At 34.6% G+C, this 23,876-nt stretch overlaps 1 protein-coding gene across 1 annotated transcript in view; it reads left to right on the top strand.

Annotated features, from left to right (window-relative positions):
• The window catches only part of ARID2 (AT-rich interaction domain 2), a 170,681-nt gene that overhangs the window by 107,558 nt on the left and 39,247 nt on the right, over positions 1-23,876 (top strand). The window contains exons 11-16 of the mRNA XM_060166464.1: positions 421-588; positions 6,479-6,560; positions 8,456-8,590; positions 9,551-9,747; positions 10,001-12,864; positions 20,172-20,320. Of these exons, the coding sequence (XP_060022447.1) occupies positions 421-588; positions 6,479-6,560; positions 8,456-8,590; positions 9,551-9,747; positions 10,001-12,864; positions 20,172-20,320 (3,595 nt within the window). The remainder of the gene's footprint in view (positions 1-420; positions 589-6,478; positions 6,561-8,455; positions 8,591-9,550; positions 9,748-10,000; positions 12,865-20,171; positions 20,321-23,876) is intronic.

Here is a 23,876-nt window from a genome sequence, read left to right as displayed (position 1 = left end):
TTTAAACACACTTACTAAAACAAGTCACGTTAACATTTTACTCAGTGATTCAAATGATTTCTTTCTTTGACATAAATATTAAAATCAGAGTTAATAAAGATTTGGCTTGAAAAGTATTACTATTGAGAAATTAAGCTGTACTTTCCATTATCAGTGGTTCCTAAATCTGACTACACATCAGAATCACTTGGGAAGTTTTTTAAAAATGAAGATAGCTAACAGCCACTCCAGAGCTTCTAAATCAGTCTTCAGAGATTGAGCCTAAAAATCTTTTTTAAGGATCCACAGATAATTCTGATGTACAATGATTCACAGACTGGCATTTGAGAAGCAGCGTTTTATATATGTATGGCATGTGTTTTTCAACGATGTCATTGTTTTACAATATTATTGACTAATAACTGTTGGTTTTTATTTTAGACATGTTAGTGTGTCTGGTTTCCATGGATATTCAGATGTTTGGCCCCGATGCACTGGCTGCAGTAAAACTCGTCGAACATCCAAGTTCCAGTCATCAAATTTTATCTGAAATTAGGCCACAAGCTGTAGAGCAAGTCCAAACCCAGACCCATGTAGCATCTGCCCCAGGTTAGTGTTTTTGTATAATCTTTTTCAATGGGGTTATTGGTATGTCAGATTTAATACTACAGATAAATTTAAATATGCAGCACAGGGAACTGATATTTTATAGTAGAGTAGCCTAAATGAGAATTGAGTATGTACTTTAATTTCTTAGACATTATACATTCCAGGAGCAGCAGGATCAACGTGAGCACAGAGGAAGAATAGTATAATAGAGAAATGAAGTTGAGAAGGATTTAGAGTAGTGTGAGGGATTAGATATTATTCACAACTGTGAAAGTATTAAGTGCCCTAATGGGTTTGTGATTTCAGTCATTGGAAATTGATAGACCAGGAATTGGGTAATCATATGCTGCCTTATAATTCTCTCAGGTGGTCATCAGAATACATAAGTATAATACCCCTATTATTTCTAAATCTTGGACCAAACACCACAGAATCAGTAGGATCAGACATGTGTGCATGTGTATACAAATGCTAATACATGTGTATAGACCTGTACTTGTGCACCCTTCCTAGGATCCCATGGGTCAATGCTATTTAATTCAAATATCTTTAATTAGAATTCGGACCTGTCCTTCAGCTCTTGGACTTCTTTCTCCTGGTTCATTATGAGTTACAATTTTTATATTTTAGCACTCTCAGCCTTTTTGTTCTCCACCTTCATTTGTCCTAACAAAAACAATCCATCTTTCACCTCACCTGCTCTCTTACCATTCCCAAGACATTTCTCTTTCCTTGTTTTTTAATGGAGGATGCTCACTTTCTCAGTTGATCTTAACACTTTGTAGTTACTCTGGGAGCTGTGTGGCATGAATTTCTTCAACTTCTTCCCCCTTCCCTTATAAACTTATTAGTATCTGAACTCATTCTCCTTCAACCCCTTGTGTCAGGAAGAGATGTTAACTACTTCTGAATCTGTACTCTGAATATCAGTCTTTCCCAGCTACTCATTCCTATATCTTAAACCTCTTTTTCTTTACTTGCTTCTTCAGCCTAGAAATACATTTAGATCTTTCTCAACCTCTCCCACTATCCTTAAAACAAAAATCTCATTATCCTTAATCTTTAACTACCACATTCTTTTAATCACCAAATCTTGTTGAGTCTTCCTAAATACTCTATCTGGCCTTTTTGATTGCCAGTACTTATGACTCAGTTCAGACTCTCCTCATCTCTCTCCAGCTGTCTTGTTCTCCTCTCATTTAATATTATCAAAATTGTATACTCTGTTTACACAAAGTATGTAATATGTATCGCATATCTCATTGATTTCCATTATGTCTTTCTGCAGTATATGGTAGAGTTGTATCATATGTGCATTTAACTTACTTGAATTCAACTAACAGAACTGGACAGTAATAGAAGGCATGAAATAAGTAGGTAATTTTGACTGCTGATCTATTCAGTGAGCTTTCATCCATAGGCAGTAGATGTTAAAGAGCCCAATACATATTGGAGAATCGATGATCAGAAATGAATATTTCTCAACCTTGAAAAGGAAATGAAACAGTTCATACTGCCAGTTAAGTGGGTAGTGGGGGTATACTTTTATTCTTAAAGGAGAAACTTTTAAATTAATTTAAAAGATTAAGTTAATTGAGGGCCATAGAGAAACTGTTCAACAAAGAGTAGAATTAATAGATTGTCAGTGATACATTGAACTATAGTGGGTCATTTGAAGAATATTCAAAGGTAATTTTGATGAAAACTACTATTTTTTGCCTTATTGCTGACCTGTGACCTTAACAAATGAACCCACCCCCCAAACTAAGAGTTGATCCTCATTGGCAAATGGATAAAATTAAATATTGAGAGTTGTGGCTTGCTTGCGTAGTAGTAAGTCATTGATAGAAGTTTGAATAGGCCTCTAAGAACCTAAAAGAGTTCATTTTTGAGCTGGTGAGCACTTTATTATTTGCTCATCGTGAATGACAACTCTGAATTGTTTGATTAGTTAAAACACTTATAGTTTGGCTTTTCCCCCCATAGTTTGTTTAATACTGCTTTCTAATGGAATGGTCATCTTCAAACTTTTTGCTCACTTCTGCTCATCACTATGAAAACTTGCATGACCTTTCACCCATTTTTAAGTTGACATCTGAATTTCTTTGTCATAATTTAAATAGTTGCAAATAATATGTTTTTGTGTATATTAAATTGATATTTCAAAATAAAAGTTACAACACTTTTTGTATCCAGTGGAATATTGATGCTTACCACCATCCATTTAAAAAATAACACAAACTCGTAATATTAGAAATTTTATACTATCCCTCTTTCTCCTTGAACTCATATCCACCACCCTATCAATGCTTACCTAGACATTTTAATTTAAAGTTTTTCAGGCTTCTGTTGTAAAGTTGTAAGTGTTTAAAAATTTATTTTATTGTTACAAGTTTTAGTAATAAATAGTACATAAATCAATAGTAAATATATTACAGATTTTTGTAAATATTAAATAAAAGATACAATTATTGGAAGTACATCTCTTAATGAGATAGACAAGACATTTTTCCCCTTGTTCTCTGGAAAGTATTACTCTAGTGTGTCGCTGAATGAATTTTTTTTTTTTTTGTGGTACGCGGGCCTCTCGCTGTTGTGGCCTCTCCCGTTGTGGAGCACAGGCTCTGGACGCGCAGGCTCAGCGGCCATGGCTCACGGGCCTAGCCGCTCCACGGCATGTGGGATCTTCCTGGACCGGGGCATGAACCCGTGTCCCCTGCATCGGCAGGCGGACTCTCAACCACTGCGCCACCAGGGAAGCCCTGAATGAATATTTTTTATTGCTAGAATAAAATTGGGTTCAGCATTAATTTTATCTGTTTTTCCTTTTTATAGATTTAAGTTGGAAATCTAGTTCACATCAATAAATAGATGAGGGTAGAACTTAAAATTCTTTAAATTTCTTCAGAATTATCTAAAAATTATTAAAATTGTATTTAATGATCTTCTGACATTTTGAGTTCTCCTTTGTTTTGGTTGAAATCAAAGAATTAACAGTACTTGACTTATAAAATTATTTGTTGCCCAGTCATTATATATACTTACTTTTAAGTTTATTGAAAATGTATCAAAAAGATATTAACAAGATATGACTGTAAATTATAAGTTGCTGCTCTTTTACTTAGATGTACCTTGTTTAACCTAATATATTCAGGAAGTGTTAGCACAGTGGTTCTCAAACTTTACGGTGCATCGGAGTCACCCAGTGGGCTTAAGTGCTGATTTCTGGGCTCCATACCCTGAATTTCTGATTCAGGTGGATTGGAGAATTTTCATTTCTAACAAGTTCCCATGAGATGCTGATGCTTCAGGCCAGGGCACTATACTTTGAGGACCACTGGGTTAGGAATATTTACATAGCTTTTTATCATGTGCATGAATACATTTTTGTCAAAGTCTTGGCACTGGAGATTTACCTCATTCAGTTATAGAAAATGTCTGCCACATAATCTAACGGTTAAAGTTAGTCTTTATTATCAAAAGTGTCTTGCCTCAATTTGTTATTTAGAAAAAGTCCAACCGTATTTTTCAATCCAAGAAAACATGTTACTTTGTGTTCCCATTGATACCTTCCTTATTTCAGAATTCTGAGATAGTTAAACTTGTCATGAGTTTGTCATGTGAATGAAATAAGATGCCACCACCTTCAATATTACTTTAAAATATTCTGAATGCTTTACTTATACAAGATTGTCTCAAAAGTAATGCACTCTTTGATAGTAATTGAGGGATAGAGGAGGAAAGGACATTAAGCAAAAATTGTCATCACTTTATATCTGAATTCAGAACACACCAAAGGGCCAGAATACCCAATTTCTAATGCCCTACATTGCCCTTAACTATAATATATAAAACACTGGGATAGACCAGAAGCCCTACCCTAATACCTTGGTTTAAAGAAGTTTTGTGGACACTAATATTTCCACTTCTCCCTTTGGTATTCCAGAGGTTTGTACACCATCGTCATCATCATCGTAGCTAACATAGTAACACTTACGTGCCAGGCATTGTTTTAAGTGACTTACATATAAACTCCTCTAATCCTCATGACGATCTATGAGGTCAATGTATTGTTACTTTTCCCCATTTTATAGTCAGAGAGGTTAAATAGCTTTTCCAGCTAGTGAGTGATGGAACTTTAGAGCCAGCCTCTCTGGCTCCAGAGTCATGCATTTAACTGTATCTTACAGTGCTGTAAAGGATGGGTGAGAGTTAAGACTTCCTATTCCAAGATGGTTAAAGAGCAGTCATCAAAGAGGAGGTCATGTTTTCAGGCAAAGCAGTTTTAGGAGGGAATATATACAAAACTTTGAGTATCTGAAAATTGATTCCTCTTAAAGTATAAGTGCCTTTGTATCCTTTGGAATGTCTTCAGGTATCCTGAGGACAATGCTTTTCATTTTGTAGCCACTTTTATAGTAATTATACATTTCAGGTTTATGCTTTTAATTTAATTGAGGCTGTATCATTCTTTATGCATTGTTTATAAAGTTTCTCATAATTTCAACATAGTTTCTAATGTTTCCTGCAATAGGTTGTTATTTGATTCAGATTTCAGTCAGAGTAGGGTATATTCTGAGAGTATAATTGATGATGAAAAGGGGAGAAGATTTCTACATAGGTTTAGGCCCTAGAAGGGTATTTTCTGTAACAGTGTCATCAAGTTAGAGAAGAAAAAAGATAGGCTGGGGTTGCCCAAGGAAAATAATTTTGGTTCTAATTATTATGTTCTATTAAGAAGCAGAATATCACAATATGGCTTCTGAAATGTGACAGACCTGAATTCAAATTCAGCACCCCTAAAAGAAGGCTTTCCAGCTACACCCTATCTCTAGCTCTGCTATTTCCATCATGTGTTCGTTTGTGAACTTAATTTCTGAGCTTTAATTTTTTCATTTGCAAAACGGGGACAGTTAAATTTAGAACTATATAGAAGATTAAAACAAATCACATAAATATAAATGGCTTAATACAGAATAAATATTTACAACTGGCTGGCTGCTGTTAGCTGTATCCCAGTGGAAGCCTGGGGTCTCATCAGACAAAGGTCAAGATTGCTTCAGATCATTCACAGATTGGGCTGAGCTGTGGGGCTCCTCTAGTTCCCATAATTTAGAAATTCATTTGTTTTTTTTTTTTGAGGGTTCTGAGAAGTTTTGCTAAAATGTCACCTGAAAAAAAGTAGGTACATTTTGTAGGTTTAAAAAGTGTAAGTTAATAATGCTAATTCAATGGTGAAACAGTATAATTTTTATCTATAAATATGTAAGATTCATATTTTATTATAAACTTACTGTAATATGACTAAGTTTATATTATCTCTTACTTTTCTTGTTTTCATTAGTTCCAACATAGAAGTTAGCTATTTGTTCATCATACCCAGAAATTTTATATATGCCACTTATAGAGTTAATGTTAATCTTTTAAATTCAGAAGTGAAATTCTTTGTGATGCAATCTGCTTCTGTAACTAAACTGAGAGATGCTTATTTATTGACGTGTTGTGCTGTGTGACCTTTGCCTAGTTATTTTAATCACTTTGAGTCTCAGGTTCCCACCTCACAGAATTAAGAAAGGTAATATAGATAAAGTTAAAACTCAGTGTCTGACAATGGAAAAAATAGAGTTTATATTAGTGAAATAATCCATATTATCGTTATTATTCAGATGATTGCGAGGTTAAAAAAATAGTTTGTATGAAGCATCTAAGATAGTGCCTGGTATAATATGTGCTCCATTATAAGTTTCTTTCTCAAATTTGTATATTTTCAATATGTTTATACACCTTTTTAAAAGGTATTCATTGTCAATATTAATTGGTTCAGTATCCATTAACTAAATATGGCATATAGTTTTAAAAAATGATGTAGCTAATGTATTTTTTTCTTTAGCTTCCAGAGCAGTTGTAGCACAGCATGTTGCTCCACCTCCAGGAATAGTGGAAATAGATAGTGAGAAGTTTGCTTGTCAGTGGTAAGTGGTCTATTTCTATTAAGGCTTTATCCTTGGGAAGAATAAAGCAAATGAGAAAAGGAAATGTATTTCAGCAGTCATCCAGAATGTTTTATTCTGTATTTCTTTTTAGTTAGGGTAGGATATCATTTATACAAAGAAAGGGCAATGTAAAATCACTTCACCTGTATTTTGGAATAGTTTGAAAAAAAATATATTTATCAGAATTTTCAGAGTAAAATAGTCTTTGACTAGAATTTCATTAAATTATACCACTCCTTTTCAAGTAAAATTTGTGTTAAAAGTTATCATTGGCTTTGTAGAAAATAAGGTTTGTCAGATTATAGAATTTGTTTTCTTAAATTAATGTTTTATTAAAACTGAATTGGACTGACTTTAAGAAAATAGAACCAGATTTTGTTGTTAAATGTCCCTCTTTCTGAGCAAAAGCAAAGCTTCTCATTCATTGCTAGTTAATTTTTCCTTTTTGTGAGTAGTAAGGGGTAACTACTCAAATAATAGAATAGCCAGTATGTCTACATTGAAATAATCAACTTGAAAATAATATTTTCTTGAGAAGACTGACTGGTCACATCTCAGCCACTTTCTGAAAAAAAGAAATGTAGACTTGGTTAGAACCGTTTCATTTTTTCATGGCTAGTTGCCTCTACATTGTTTATGAATTTCAACTTTAATTCTTTAGAAGATTAACAGATTGAAATGTAAGATCACTTTTCAATGATGTATTACTTTAAAAATTTTCTTTCTTTGATCCCTTTTCCCCCATTCTCTAACGTTATTTTTCTCCCATTCCATGCTCCTTCACTCTGTGTTCCATATTTTTGGTGCTTTGTTATCTGCGTTCCTATGACTATTTTCTCTACTTTTCCACTTTGCTTAAATCAGGTTTATGGTAATATCTCTAATTATTTGCTTTTTCCTCACGTTCTATATTGTTACACCTTGACCCTTTATATATGATGAATCTTATCCAATAATATTTGGAAATATTTATCTTCTATATTGAAACCAAAACAAGTTTTTTGTGTCTGGTCTTTTTGAAAGCTCAGTACTCAAAGGGTTATGAAAGTTGGAAAAAATATGTACCACATCCAATGTAAAATGTGTGTGTGTTATAGACTTGGTCTTATAAATCCCTGTTGCATATTTCTGCCATTTCTAGGGAGGAGGAGGAGAGAAGCATTTTAAACTATTTTATCATAATTATCATTTGATTCAGTTAATAAGAAACAGCTGTAGGTTGGCCTGTCATGTATATGGTGAGTCCTAGAAAGAGCCCTAGGCCTCCAATCCCAATTTATAGGTGAAGTCACTTTATGACAAAGACAAACTGAAGTTTGAATTACCTTGTAATTGATTAGGAATAGACTCTCGGAAGGGGAAGGGGAGTGTGAAGCATGGGAAGTATCATTGTTTTAGGAAGTAGTTAAAAGCTTTGGGAGAGTTTTTCCTGAAGAAATTTAATCCAAGAGCAACAGAAGTTTAAGTTCAGTTTTTCCTCCATTTGTCACATCGCCAACAACTCTTAATTGGGAACTTCTGTTATATTTTGATTATTACAAGACAGGAACCTGAGTATTCACTGAATAAAATTTGTTGTAGTATATTTGTTGCCAGCAGACCAACCCTGCTGGTGTACTCACATCCCAGTTTTTATATTTGTTGATAATGATTTTTTTATACTAAAATAAGTATGATTAAGTAATCTCTTTTTATTTTATTTACTGTCTAAAACCTAGCATGTATTTTTGTTAATAATACATGAGACAGTGAAATTTGATTAATAGACATAATTATTAGTTTATAACACATTGCCTTCAAATGGTTTTGTATATTTAAGTATGGACTCTCCTATAGTATATTGCATAATGCCATATATTTTTCTCCACTTTTAGGTTAAATGCTCATTTTGAAGTAAATCCAGATTGTTCTGTCTCTCGAGCAGAAATGTATTCTGAGTACCTATCAACTTGCAGTAAATTGGCTCGTGGTGGAATCCTAACATCAACTGGATTTTACAAATGTCTTAGGTAGGATTTATATTTCATAACTTTAAATAAAGTCAATTTTCATCATTTACAACACCCCTTGCTCTTTAGAGAACACATCAGCTATCTACCTAGTTTGAAATATCTCCACTACTTGAAGTTTTGTATAGTTAGATTGTAGTGTGATGGAATTTTAAATACAAGGGAATTTTGGAAATCACATCTGGTGTTTGTGGTCAACCATTACTAGGCTTATCAAAGAAAGAAAAGGAAGAAATCACGTTTACTTTTTTTGCACCTACTTTTATGCATTAAAGACATGGCTTTCACCCTCTTAAGTCTTGACTAATAGTCTATAACTAAACTCCGTCCTCAAATATTATGGCTTTTTAAATATATATACATTTATTTATTTGTTTATCTTTTTATTTTTGGCCTCATTGGGTCTTCGCTGTTGTGCATGGGCTTTCTCTAGTTGTGGCGAGTGGGAGCTACTCTTTGTTGCGATGGCTTCTCTTGTTGCGGAGCACAGGTTCCAGGCATGCAGGCTTCATTAGTTGTGGCTCGTGGGCTTCAGAGCACAGGCTCAGCAGTTGTGGCGTACAGGCTTAGTTGCTCTGCGGCATGTGAGATCTTCCCGGACCCATGTCCCCTGCACTGGCAGGCGGATTCCTAGCCACTGCACCACCAGGGAAGTCCCATGGCGTTTTGATATTTTGCAAAGTTCATCAAATAGGCATTGCCTAGATGCAGCTTTTTTGTTAATTACAGTAGAATTGTTTTAAACCCAACAGTGTTAATAAATAATGATTTTTAAAATTGGAGAATTGACCTTTTATATTTAATTCCTTGCTTCCCACCCTTGCAGAATATAACTATGATTCATACTAGTTCATACATAAGTAGCAGTGAATATGCTGCTGCCATTCGTGTAGCAGTTAGAAGTTAGTGGTTTTTGTTAATGTGCTAGTTATTAAAACTGAGTATGTGTGTACTTTACAGAACGGTCTTTCCAAATCATACAGTGAAGAGGGTGGAGGATTCCAGTAACAATGGGCAGGCACATATTCATGTAGTAGGAGTAAAAAGGAGGGCTATCCCACTTCCCATTCAGATGTACTATCAGCAGCAACCTGTTTCTACTCCCGTTGTTCGTGTTGATTCTGTTCCTGATGTATCTCCAAGTCCTTCACCCGCAGGTATTAATTTTTATTGTGTTTTAAATATTACCGATTTAATAAGAAGACTAAATGAAAGCTTATATACCTTTAAGATGTGTAACTTTTCCTTGTTTTTCCAGTAACATTTTATTTCTAGTTCTCTTATCAGATTCATATGATGCAAACTTGTTAATTTCTTAAGACTGTTTTCTCTCAAATTGAGTAAAATAATTTCTACATGCAGCTTTGCAGTCATTTCATTATGAATTTTGACTTTTCCCTATATTTTCAGGAATCCCTCATGGACCACAAACTGTAGGAAACCATTTTCAGAGGACTCCTGTTACCAACCAATCTTCAAGTTTGACTGCAACACAAATGTCTTTTCCAGTACAAGGTGTTCATACCGTGGCACAGACTGTTTCGAGAATTCCACCAAATCCTTCAGTTCATACCCACCAGCAGCAAAATGCTCCGGTGACTGTCATTCAAAATAAAGCTCCAATTCCTTGTGAAGTCGTTAAGGCTACAGTAATCCAGAATTCTATACCCCAGACAGCAGTTCCTGTTAGTATTGCTGTGGGAGGAGGAGCTGCTCAGAGTTCTGTGGTTCAGAATCATAGTACAGGGCCCCAACCTGTTACAGTTGTGAATTCCCAGACATTGCTTCACCATCCATCTGTAATTCCACAACAGTCTCCATTACACACAGTGGTACCGGGACAGATACCTTCCGGCACTCCTGTTACGGTAATTCAACAAGGTGTCCCACAGAGTCACATATTTGGCAGAGTACAGAACATGCCAGCATGTACTTCTGCAGTTTCACAGGGTCAACAGTTAATCACCACATCGCCCCAACCCGTGCAGACTTCGTCTCAGCAGACGTCAGCTGGCGGTCAGCCACAGGACACTGTTCTCATAGCACCCCCACAGTACGTAACGACTTCTGCGTCCAACATTGTCTCGGCAACTTCAGTACAGAATTTTCAGGTAGCTACAGGACAAATGGTTACCATTGCTGGTGTCCCGAGTCCACAGCCCTCAAGGGTAGGGTTTCAGAACATTGCACCCAAACCTCTCCCTTCTCAGCAAGTTTCATCAACGGTGGTCCAACAGCCTATTCAACAACCACAGCAGCCAACCCAACAAAGCGTAGTGATTGTAAGTCAGCCGGCTCAACAAGGTCAAACTTACGCACCAGCCATTCACCAAATTGTTCTTGCTAATCCAGCAGCTCTTCCGGCTGGTCAGGCAGTTCAGCTAGCTGGACAACCAAACATTACTCCATCTTCCTCACCATCACCTGTCCCAGCTACTAATAGCCAGGTCCCTACTGCCGTGTCATCATCTTCCACCCCTCAGTCACAGGGACCACCTCCTACTGTCAGTCAAATGCTATCTGTGAAAAGGCAGCAACAGCAGCAGCATTCACCAGCACCCCCACCACAACAGGTACAAGTACAAGTTCAGCAGCCACAACAAGTACAAATGCAGGTTCAACCACAGCAAACAAATGCAGGAGTTGGTCAGCCTGCTTCTGGTGAGTCGAGTCTGATAAAACAGTTGCTGCTTCCAAAGCGTGGTCCTTCAACTCCGGGTGGTAAGCTTATTCTCCCAGCTCCACAGATTCCTCCCCCTAATAATGCAAGAGCTCCTAGCCCTCAGGTGGTATACCAGGTGGCCAATAATCAAGCAGCAGGTTTTGGAGTGCAGGGGCAAACTCCAGCTCAGCAGCTATTGGTTGGGCAGCAAAATGTTCAGTTGGTCCAAAGTGCGATGCCACCCACAGGGGGAGTGCAAACCGTGCCCATCTCGAACTTACAAATATTGCCAGGTCCGCTGATCTCAAATAGCCCAGCAACCATTTTCCAAGGGACTTCTGGCAACCAGGTAACTATAACAGTTGTGCCAAATACAAGTTTTGCAACTGCAACTGTGAGTCAGGGAAATGCAACTCAGCTCATTGCTCCAGCAGGAATTACCATGAGCGGGACCCAGGCAGGAGTTGGACTTCAGGTGCAAACTCTTCCAGCCTCTCAAGCATCTCCAGCTGGACAATCATCTTGTACTACTGCTACTCCCCCATTCAAAGGTGATAAAATAATTTGCCAAAAGGAAGAGGAAGCAAAAGAAGCAACAGGTTTACACGTTCATGAACGTAAAATTGAAGTCATGGAGAACCCATCCTGCAGACGAGGAACCACGAACACCAGCAATGGGGATACGAAGGAAAATGAAATGCAGGTGGGAAGTCTTTTAAATGGGAGAAAGTACAGTGACTCAAGTCTACCTCCTTCAAACTCAGGGAAAATTCAAAGTGAGGCTAATCAGTGCTCACTAATCAGTAATGGGCCATCATTAGAATTAGGTGAGAATGGAGCATCTGGAAAACAGAACTCAGAACAAATGGACTTGCAGGATATGAAAAGTGATTTGAAAAAACCTCTAGTTAATGGAATCTGTGATTTTGATAAAGGAGATGGTTCTCATTTAAGCAAAAACATTCCAAATCACAAAACTTCCAATCATGTAGGAAATGGTGAGATATCTCCAGTGGAACCACAAGGGACTTTCGATGCCACTCAGCAAGATACTGCCAAAGGTGATCAACTAGAAAGAATTTCTAATGGACCTGTATTAACTTTGGGTGGTTCGCCATCTGTGAGCAGTATACAGGAGGCTTCAAATGTGGCAACGCAGCAATTTAGTGGTACTGATTTGCCTAATGGACCTCTAGCTTCAAGTTTGAATTCAGATGTGCCTCAGCAACGCCCAAGTGTAGTTGTCTCACCACATTCTACAACCTCTGTTATACAGGGGCATCAAATCATAGCCGTTCCCCACTCAGGATCAAGAGTGTCCCATTTTCCTGCCCTGTCATCTGACGTTCGGTCTACAAATGGCACAGCAGAATGCAAAACTGTGAAGAGGCCAGCAGAGGATAATGATAGGGAAACAGTCACAGGAATTCCAAATAAAGTGGGAGTTAGAATTGTTACAATCAGTGACCCCAACAATGCTGGCTGCAGTGCAACAATGGTTGCCGTGCCAGCAGGAGCAGATCCAAGCACTGTAGCTAAAGTAGCAATAGAAAGTGCTGTTCAGCAAAAGCAGCAGCACCCATCAACCTACGTACAGAATGTGGTCCCACAGGTGAGTCATTCTCGTATCACATTTCTCTTACAGAAATCCTGATGTGTTAATATGATTTGAGGGGGAAATGCACTGTTTTTCCATGTTTTACCTTGAAAAGTTAATTGGGTCGGCTCATCAATGTACTTAAGCTGTTGTGCTCTTTTATTTTTCTCTGTTTTTTATAATATTAAACAGTTTTCAGTTGTTAACTTTAGCACATGGTTTAAAGCATCTTTCTATTTTGTTATAGACCCAAATTAGTAATTTTGTAGAGCCAAGCAAGAGAAGCACTTCTAATCTAACGTCTTTGGGGGAATTCTTAAAACGTAACTTAGTCTCCTATGTTAGGGGGGTGCGGGGTTGCTAAGGGTTCTCCAAAAAGGGATTTCTGTATTTGGTTTTGACACGAGTGTATTTTTGTGCCTCCTTTCACAGTACTTCTGTAAAAAAGGTGAATTCCATAAGAATTTTATCAAGTGTGTTCTTATTATATCTATGTATTGAATTAGTTGCCTTTATTCTTTAAAAAGGTTTATTTCTTATAATTTCAATTTGTTTCAGCTATTCCAGTATTTTAAATTTTGTGTCTCTTATTCCTTTGCTCTACTGTCATGTTTCTGCTATTCCCTTTTTAATATATACTATCCTGTCTCTGCATGCCTTAGTGAATAAAAGTGTTTTCTTGAATCAGTGCTACTGAATTGAGGGTCCAATCAGCCTGTAAAGATTTTAAGGACAATCTTGTATGCTATTTCCTGGATTACTACTTCTTCATTCTCTCTTTCCTAATTACTACATAGCCAGAACCTTCTGTGACTGTTGCCAACTGTTCTAGCATTCTTCTGGCTTGGGTTTCTTCTCTGTGCTTATGATGATAACAGCAGATTGTTGGTATTGGTACCAAATCTAGATGGCAAAGCAGGGGTGGTGGTGGGGGAGCAAAATGGAAGATGAAAAAACGAAGAATCCCTTGCTTCAGAGCACGTCATTCACTAATATGCGTCTTTCTTCATGTGAATGGATAAAGCTGCTCTGGGGGCAGAATGAGGTTTTTAATTCATATGTTAGTATTGCTTAGATCTATTTCAAGCTACCTAAATAGGTTGAGTATTCATTAGTGGATATTATGTACATGGCAATAATTAATAAGGAGTTTTGGTGGAAAATACTAAATCATTTTTACTCAGACTTTTACAAGTTGAGTTTTTCATTTATTAAGCACACTAAAAAAGTTTTTTTTAGTAATGAAGTGTTTAACATATAGTAAGCATTCAACACATTGTTTTAATTTTATATTTAATAATTTCCCAATTCATCTTGATTATGTGTTTGACTTTTTTTCCTTTTAGATTCCTTTATAATCCCAAAGAGTTATAGTAGACCAAGCCAAATTAGAGAAAACCTCTATTACTATGGAATTGTTTCATCCACCCTCATTTTTTGTGTCAACCTTCCAGTGTGGTTATATTCAATAATGGTACCTAAATAACATAAAACGAACAACAATACTGGCTAAGACTAGGACCTGTGTTGGGAATTTTGCACTAAAGCATTTTGTTATTTGATCCTCAAAGAAAGTCTATTAGGTAAAAATTTTTATTTCATTTTAAAGATGAGGCCCTCCAATGCTAAATAACTCGCCCACGGTTACCAGCTAATATGAGGTAGTACTAGGACTGAAACCTGGGTGTGTGTCTGAAATCAAAACTCATGCTATTAACCCATTTCTCCACTATTCTAAAAGATTTCTTTGTAAAGTCCTAGATATCCCTTTTATATGTAACATATTGATTATTTTAACTACTAGGTTATAGGATGTGAGTACCACCGAATGATAATTTTAGGATATTAATGCTAGAATTTAACATATTGGACATGCATACATCTAACTCAAGCCATAAAATTAATATACTTTATTCCTAATCTGAAAAATGTGTATAAACTTTTCATGTATTCTCTCCAGGAATGTAGTTTATTTAAAATAGCTACGGTCTAAAGTTGGTATTTGGTTGGCATGTAGAAATTTATAACTTTGCAAGGAAAAAGAGACATAACATACATGGTGTCTGTGAGAATGAGAAACAAAAAAACAGGATGTGTATGTATAACTCTTAGCACAGTGCCTGCTACACGGTCTGGCACTCAGTAACGGTGCAGGTATATTTTATCTTTATATATAAGATAAGGTACCTATAAAGGCTAAAAAATTATCAACTGTTCAAGATGGAATCATAAGTTTCCTTTGAAGGGAGGCTGTTGGGCCTTCTCAAGAGCCTGCTGATAAAAGACCATTTCCATTGTTGCCCAGGGTCTTTAAATTTCTTTATATACTCTCAAAGTTGCATTTTAGGCCTTGGGTTAACACCATTTTATTCACTATTTGAATTGGTACTTTAAAGGGGTAAATGAAATAGAGGAATTTAAATGTGATTTTTTTTTTTTAGCCATACCTTGTTATTTCCACCATTTTAAGGGGTCTGGGGATGTTAAGGAGGCACCTTTACCCCAAGAAGGGACTTCCAGACTTTTGCAGAATGCTCAGAGCTGGAAAGACTGCAGGGAAACGTCCCTGCTGAGAATGGCCAATGGGTAATCCTTCCTAATACCATTGTTACTTAATTTTTCTTTGCTCAGTTTTGTTCCTTCTCACTCCCATTAATCAGCTGTATTAATTTCATTACAGAAAAAAAGCTAGCAACAAATAAAGGAGAAAGATATGTGAAAGTAATATAGCCATAGATTTTGTTTTTAAGTAGTATTTAGCTGGGTAGGTTATGTAAATACAAAATAAATTGTACTTCAAGGCACATTTCTTTATTTGTAACTATTTTTTTTCAATCTGTTACATTTGCAAGTTAGAGTGCAATATGGGTACCGTTTCTGAAAGTCGTACTCTCTTCCACTATTCATGAATTTGTATCTGCTGGAGGCATAGTATTAGATTGGCATGTAAAATAATAAAAATGAAAGAAAATTAGTTATAAATACTTACCTAAAGACTTGTCTTTTTCAGGAGCATGTAAAACACATGTTGAGTGTATCTGTTCATCCCATGATCTGATGCCATACCTAATTCTTGTATATAAAGATAGTTTACTTAAGGATGTACTTATTTAAGGCATTTTATAGATGCTGCTCCTCAGTTTCCTGTCCTTCATACATGAATCCTTTCTGAAATAGTGCCAACACTGAATATGGGTATCTTCCTGGTCCCTTTCTTTCTTTGATAAAGCGTTTGAAAAGTTACTCAACCCATCAGAAAGCATACCTGCAGCCTCAAGGGGGCAGTGTTTAGTCATAGCCATAGAAAATCATTTTAGCAAGAGTCACAAGAATGTCATTTTAATGTTTTTTTTTTAAAGAGTATTACTGCTTAGATTAGTAGACTAGTAGTACACTGTAATAACTAAAGTCATTACCACTAAACGTATTTTTTTGTTTACATTTCAATGTGTTCTTATAAGACAGGCTTGGTATGTATATATTATCTAGTTATACTTAATAAGAGGAAAAAAACTGGATAGTTTAGGAAAATAAGGGAATATTAGAGCAGAAAGAGCCTTAGATATTACCTTGTCCATAACCCTCATTTTTAAGAGTTGAATGAACTCTCCCACGCTCACAGAGACCTCTTTTCCAGTGATTTCTGTTATTGTCTTAATTCTGTTCTCTAAAGATCTGTACTACATTTAGACTAAATGTAATCTCTTTTATATCACATTTAGAGTAAATCTAATTCTTTTTCCTTACAAGCATTTAAAAGTATCTCTCCTTACTCACCTCTTCTTTAGAGTGTATTTTCCTATTCATTTCAATTAGACCTTAGGTGTTATAGTGTCTGGTTTATTCATCATCCTGTTTACCTCAACCGGTTCCATTTTCTAAGTGGCTTTCAAAATGTGTAGCTAGAATTGAACACAGTATTTCATTACTACTTAGTAAATAATTTATTTTGAGAAAAATAAATTATGACTTTGTAGTTTTTCTAACACAGTTTGAATGTTTAAATTTTAGTCTTATTCTAAGGTTTTTTTAAAAGCTTAATATTAATAAGAAAGTAAACATTTAAGAACTTCAAATCCCGTCATATATCAGAAAGTATCATCAGTACAGTCTAGACTTTTCAGCCGTAGTTTATTCTTGAAAAGATGATAAAGGCAAGATTACAATTTCTTATTTTAACAAAAAGAAATATCTTTGCCAAAAATAAAACTGCTACATTAACATTTTTAGATAATTTTACATTACAAAAGGAATCAGAATTATTTCATATTCTTTGTGTAATTTTACTTTTCTGGTCACACACTACTGGAGAGGTACTATAATATGAAAAATTAGTTCTACCTCAATAGAGTAGAGCAATGGTAAAGAATATTGCTGAAGAGTGATCATTCCAAAAACATGATTTTGAGACCTACTTTTACATTCACATTTGAGTTAGGGTTATGGTTAATGATCGGGCCCTTTTACATCCTAAAAGAAATATATTTTGCATCTTATGTAAAAGACCTAGTTCTTAAAACGTAATTAAGTAGTACTTGGAAAAACATATAAACAACCTATTTAAAAATTAGTTTTGTTGAAAGAAATGTGTAATTTTTTATTATAGGAGGAAACCTAAAAACACTCCTTTAGTCAAAGAAAATATGAGTCTTGGAATTTCTCATTTGGTACCTTTTATAAGTACTGTACTTCTTTTTGTTTCGTTGATATATTTATCTCTCTTTATTTTTTTTTTGTTGTTTCTTGTTTTTTACTGTGAAAATTTTTAAACATACAGAAAAGTAGAGCCAATAAGCCTCCATGTATCCTTCACCCAGCTTTAGATATTGTCACCATTTTGCCTTTCTAGTTTCATCTCTTCCCCACCACCATTTTTTTCCCTGAAGTAAAGTAAATCCCAAACATTATTTCATTTCACCAGTGAATACTTTAGTATATATTTATAAATACTTTTAAATATATATATATATATACATTATATGGATAATAGTAGTTTAATATTATATGATACCCAGTTCATGCTCAGTGTTCCCTAGTTGTCTTTAAAAATGTGTTTCTTAAACATTTTGTTTGAATTAGGATCTACAAGTTTTCTGCACATTGCATTTGGTTAATATGTCTTTTATTCCTTCTTAATTTAACAGCTTGGATTAACTGCAGTTATCCTTGCCACATCCCTCATTAATCATTAACAATTGGAGCTAAAATACCCTATGATTCCCTGTTATTTAACTTTTCTGTATGAGACCAGTAAGAGTTCTACATTGAAGAAGAAAAAATAGGATAAAGCTTTGTTAGCACTTATAAAAACAAAAATAAGCTTAATTTACAAATATATGACAGGAGAGTCAATAAAATACCAAATGTAAATGGTAATAGTGTAGGGGACCAGAAAGTTCATTATGAAGGAATTTGGTAGCTCTGACAAATTTACCCTTTAGTTAAAATTCTGGGATTATATTTGTGTCAGTATTTGTATTTGGCTCAAACTGATCCTTTTGGCTACTCCTATTTATTAGAGTTTCCTGGAATTTTTTATGCAGTATTTTCATTTCAAGGAAATAGTTTGACTGATTTTTTGCTGTTGTTGTTGTAAATAGATTGATTCTAATGTTATCTTCCCTTCCTTTCTCTCTGATCCTCTTCTCTCCCCACCCCCACCCCCAAAACCCCCAGTTCTGCTTTCTTACTCTTAGTTTATATGGCTTTAAGAATCCACAGGTGAATGATTGTCAATCCATGTTCCCAGCTTTAACTTCTGTTGATAGATAATTGCACTTATTGATCTGTCCCTGTCTCCAAAGTGAACTCATCATCTTTCCTCCAAAATATGGTTTCCCTCTGGACTTTTCTATTAGTATAAATAATAATTGTAACAATTGGCATTTACTGAGAATCAGAGCCAGGCTCTTCACGTATAGTTTCTCTCGTCTTCCCACCATCCCAAAAGTTAGATTTTATTATTTATACTTTATAGATGAGGGAATTGAGGATCAGAGAGGTTAAGTAGTTTGCCCAGGGTCACATAGCTAGTTAAAAGATTGAAATTCTGAGTCCTGATCTGTCAAGCTGGAAAGTCCACATCCTACCCATGATACCTGTACTGCCCTAAAATGCATGTTTTTCATGCATGTATATGTTTTCTCACTAACAACATGATAAAATAATAAGAGTGGGACCCTATTAGAGAAATAACTTCAATCACATCCCAAAGTAGATTTTTTTTTTTTTCTTAGAACTTGGAACTCAAAAGTTCTTATGACTTCACATTTCTAAGAACCTTTTCTTTTGGCATTTTATTCTCTTCATTTATTCATTTTTATGCTGTGGCCTTATGTGTTTGTGTTTTGTCTATTTTTAAAAAATTATTATGACTTTCAGTAAGAGGTTTTCAGCAATTTTTAACTTAATTTTGCTCCACTATTTCCAATATTACCTTATAAATAAACAAATATATTTAATATTTTCCCAAAGTTTAAATGTATTACCTTTAAACAGTGTTTTGAAAATGATGTGCTACCATTTCTGTGAGAAATTTAGTATTTTTTCCTTTGTGGTATGTATGTTATGAGTGAAATCTGAATTAAACTTCAAAGAAAATGTATTGCCTCAAATTGTTTTAAGCTACATTATAATTATTATGTGTTTTTCAGAGAGAAAGGATGGGATATAGAAGAGAAAAAAATGTAGCTTATATGAAAAAGACTTATGCATATAATTAGAATCCTTGTATTATCCATCAAAACTTATAACCGAGCAACTTTAAAGACTAAAGTTGTTAGTTAAAATAGCTTTTGCTGCAAAGTAATATTTACAGCATTTTACTTATATGGTTACATCATTTTTAACATCTGAAATTCCCTTTGCTTTTTACTATATATTGTTTTATATTCATTAAAATCTTAAAGGAAATATTATACAAAGAAGAAATAATTTGCAGTTGATTTTTTTGTGAAGAATATGTGTAAGTAAATCAAATGGGTGAATTTATAATAATTTCTCTTTTTAATCTATAATTGTGTTTCTACCCAATTTTATTAATTTAAAAAATCTTAATTCTAAATAATGTATATTCTGTGATAGTAACAACAATGCAATCTTGCTCTAATTCATATGAAATGAATTTGACTTCCTAAACATATTTCTAAAATTAGTTATCTCTTAAAAGAGTTTCTAAAAGGTAATCATTAAAATTACAAATATAAATTTTATATGTTGGAAGTGCATAACTATCAATGTAATCAAATTCATAAGCCTATGCTATAAGATATGAATGTTTTTCAGTGTCATTTCACAAACTGTGTGGTTGTGCTTTTTCACAGAACACTCCTATGACACCTTCACCAGCTGTTCAAGTACAGAGCCAGCCTAACAGTTCTCAGCCTTCTCCATTCAGTGCATCTAGTCAACATGGAGATCCAGTGAGAAAACCTGGGCACAACTTCATGTGTCTGTGGCAATCTTGTAAAAAGTAAATGGCAGTTCTATTGCTATATGTAAATGCTCTTTATTCTGGAATGCCTTTGTATTTAAATTCCTGTCATCTCTAGTTTCATGAGAATTTTCTTTTGAAACCACTAACTTTTTAGCAAAAATATTTTATGTTAGAAGTGATATTTATGTAGATCCAGTGGTACCTAAGCCAAGAAATTTATATAAATGATGGAAAGAGCTTCATTGCCTTAAGGTAGTTATTAGAGAGTATTTCAGTATTAGTTTTTAACAAAAGAAAATCAGCTAAGAATTTGATTTTATATTTGCCTATGAAAAGAGATAGGTTTTTTAAAGTGACTTGAAGTTAGTGGTAGTCATAGAATTCCTATATAACAGAAACTTAAAGATAATCTCTTATTGAAGAATGATTTGTCTTAAATTTGAGTTTGATGGACACCCCATGAAAATTTTAAAAACCATATTATCTCACAGTTTAATAACTAAGATGAACAATAAGTGGAACTGAATTTCTTAAACAAGGCTTTCTTAGACTTAAAGGAAAACTTGTGAATAATATTGAACTTGAGAATAATATTGTTTAAACTAAAATCTCAGTTCCTGTAACAGTACTCAGCTAAGAACCTTTGCCTTGTCACTTTTTTAGAGCTCTAGGACTAAGGCACTTGTCTTAATAGACATAATATCCTTCATTTTTTTAGATATCAAAGATGCCATTTTACTTTTCCTAACTATAGCAGAAATTACCTCATCCTTTTGAAAATTGTATTTGCTATTCATAATTTTTATGATATAGACAGATTTCATATATAGATTTGTTGTAGGATTGTGGCTGTCAGTGTAGCCTAGGGATTATTAATAGTATGCAAGATTTCTTTGGACAGTGTTTATCAAACTTTAAATCTCAACCCAGTAGTGGGGTCATGAAATCATTTTGGCAAGTCTACCAGGAGGGTTTTGCTTGTTTTTCTTTTCAGTAAAAAAGTGAATAAAATATATCAGATTCCATTATGTTGGTAAGGGTAAGTATTGTTTTCAGTTATATGTGTATATAAGTATGCATATCTAGGTCATAGTGTAAAAATCTGTCAAAAAACTTGTTTAAAATTAGTGCTTTAGGTTCTATTTCTTTCATTTATTTAATTTGACCATTTTTTTTAAGTTTATGTTGTAAGTTAATTTGAAACTTTTTTCACTGATGTCAAATTCTATTCTTTTTTTTTTTTTTAGATTTTGTTTTTTGTTTTTCCATTGCAAAATAGTAGCTGATGGAGTAGGTAGTCAGTTAATGCTGTTAGTTGACTAAAAAGTTTCAGAATAGCTTCTTTAGATGAAGTGTTAGAGTATTTCAAGAAAAAAAAATTTGCTGGAAGAGTTAATGAACCTAAATGCACAGCAGTTTCCCATCTTGCTAGTAGGATTAGTGTTACAAAATTTGATGATCTACCTCTTCTTTTTAAGTCTTTTCTGGAAAAGACTCAACAAGACTTCTTAGACCTTATCAATTTTTAAAGTCTTTCTAGATACTGCATTTGGTAAATAAGTTCAGTTTGATTCTGCAGATACTTACTGAGCACCCTTTTAGAAGGGTTCATGTGCTAGGAGGTAGAGATAAAAGATCACTCTGAGCTTTTAGGGAAGCAGATCCAAAAAACAAATAAATTACAGTTTAAATAAGTACTGTACAAAGATAGTCTTACAGCGTTACTGGCAGCATAATGGACAGTTAATATAATGCCAGGGTGGTTAGAGAAGTTTTGCTATAGACATTTCTTTTGAGTTGGTTGTTAAAGAATGAGTAGGAATTTGTCTTGCAAAAATAATTCCAGACAGCATAGCAAGTTCAGGGAATTATAGAAGGAGCTATTTATGCCCAGGGAACTATGAGAAGCTTAGGATACCAAGAGCATAAGGATGTGAGGAGAGTAAAGGCTTTTATTACAGTTGACCCTTCATATCTGCATCTGAGGGTTCCACCGAACATGAATCAAAAATACTCCCCCCAAAATTCCAGAAAGTTTGAAAAAGCAAAACTTGAATTTGCCGTGTGCTGACAGCTATTTACATAGCATTTGCATTGTATTAGGTATTATAAGTAATCTATAAATGATTTAAAGTATATGGGAGTATATGCTTAGGTTATATGCAAATACTTTGCCATTTTATATAAAGGACTTGAGCATCTGCAGATTTTGGTATGTAAGGGGGACCTGGAACCAATCCGCAATGGATACCAAGGGATAACTATTCATTTTTAGTTTCAATTCCAAGTGGAGTAATCCATGTCGTAGCTACTGTCCCTAGATAGCTATGCTCTGGTTTCTTTAATATCTGATCAAAAATAGTAATGAAGAATCTTCCTTGTTGCAATCAGATTCAGAACTAAAATTATTTCCTTCACTGATACATTGTTGTGAAATGCGCCATTCACCCTTACATCACACGTATTAGTAATTACTTTTTTAATCTGCAGGCATGTATCTCTAAAAATTGAGGACCCTACTCTTTAACCATAAGTTATACCCCTGCAGAAAAATAACATTAATTTCTTCAATATTATGAGTTCTTCAGTTAGCCAGTCAGTGTTTACATTTCTCCGCTTGTCTTCTGTTTACTTAGAATTTGAACTGGAATCCAAGATTCAAACATTGACTCTGGTTGAAGTCTTTTAAGTCTCTTTTAATCTGTAGATTACCCCTCCATCTCTCAGTTTTTTTCCTCGCAGTTTTTTGTTGATAAAAGCAGGTCATTTGTCCTGTAGAGCATCACAGTCTGATTTTGCTGCTATTGTGTAGCATGTTACTCTGACCTTGAATTTTCTGTAAATTAGTAGTTAGGTCCAGATGTTTGATCAGATTCCAGTTTGATTTTTATGAAGAGTGTTTTAGAAATGGCATTGTGTACTTCCATCAGGCGATAGGTACTATCTTGTGTCTCTTTTTGTGATGTAAACAGCCATTGAAAGTTATGGCCTAGATACATTATTTTATTGTTTATAAAATGTAAAACTTTCCTTTTTATCAACTCTGATTTCTCTAAAGAATAGTTTCTAGAGAAAAGGCTAGAGAGATTATTATTTCTCTTATTTACCAATTTTCAAAATAATGAGTTGTTTACTAACACTGCAGAAAGCTGACTATGAGGTTAGGTTTTCTATTTTTTTATTTGCTTTTGATTTTAGTATAATTGGGAACGAACTTATAAACATAAACATATTTGAGGTATTTCAGTGCATTGCAGTTATTATATCCTTCTTAGTGTTCAACTTGTCCCATCTTTGGCCAGTGAAGGCCTCTTCAAGCTGGTTATGATCTTAGTATGTCTTTGATAGCTTCCTTGCTCTCTGTTAGATGGAATGTTCCAGACTTAACTTGTATATTTCCTGCCCCATATGGGGAATCAACTGTTTCTCCAAGGATGTCTGGTGTCTTTTAATGGGAAATGATATTTAGTCTAGGCTTCAGGGAGTACCCATTGCTTTTAAGTTGGTTATTGCTTCTAGGACTTTTCAGTGGACAGACCAGAAAAACTAATGGTTTTTATTTCATGTTTAGAAAGACCTTCTCAATGCTTAG

This window comes from Lagenorhynchus albirostris, chromosome 11 (genome assembly GCF_949774975.1).
Source record: "Lagenorhynchus albirostris chromosome 11, mLagAlb1.1, whole genome shotgun sequence".
Lineage (NCBI taxonomy): Eukaryota > Metazoa > Chordata > Mammalia > Artiodactyla > Delphinidae > Lagenorhynchus > Lagenorhynchus albirostris.
The sequence above is the reverse complement of the archived record's forward strand: the minus strand, read 5'-3'. Positions and strand labels throughout refer to the sequence as shown.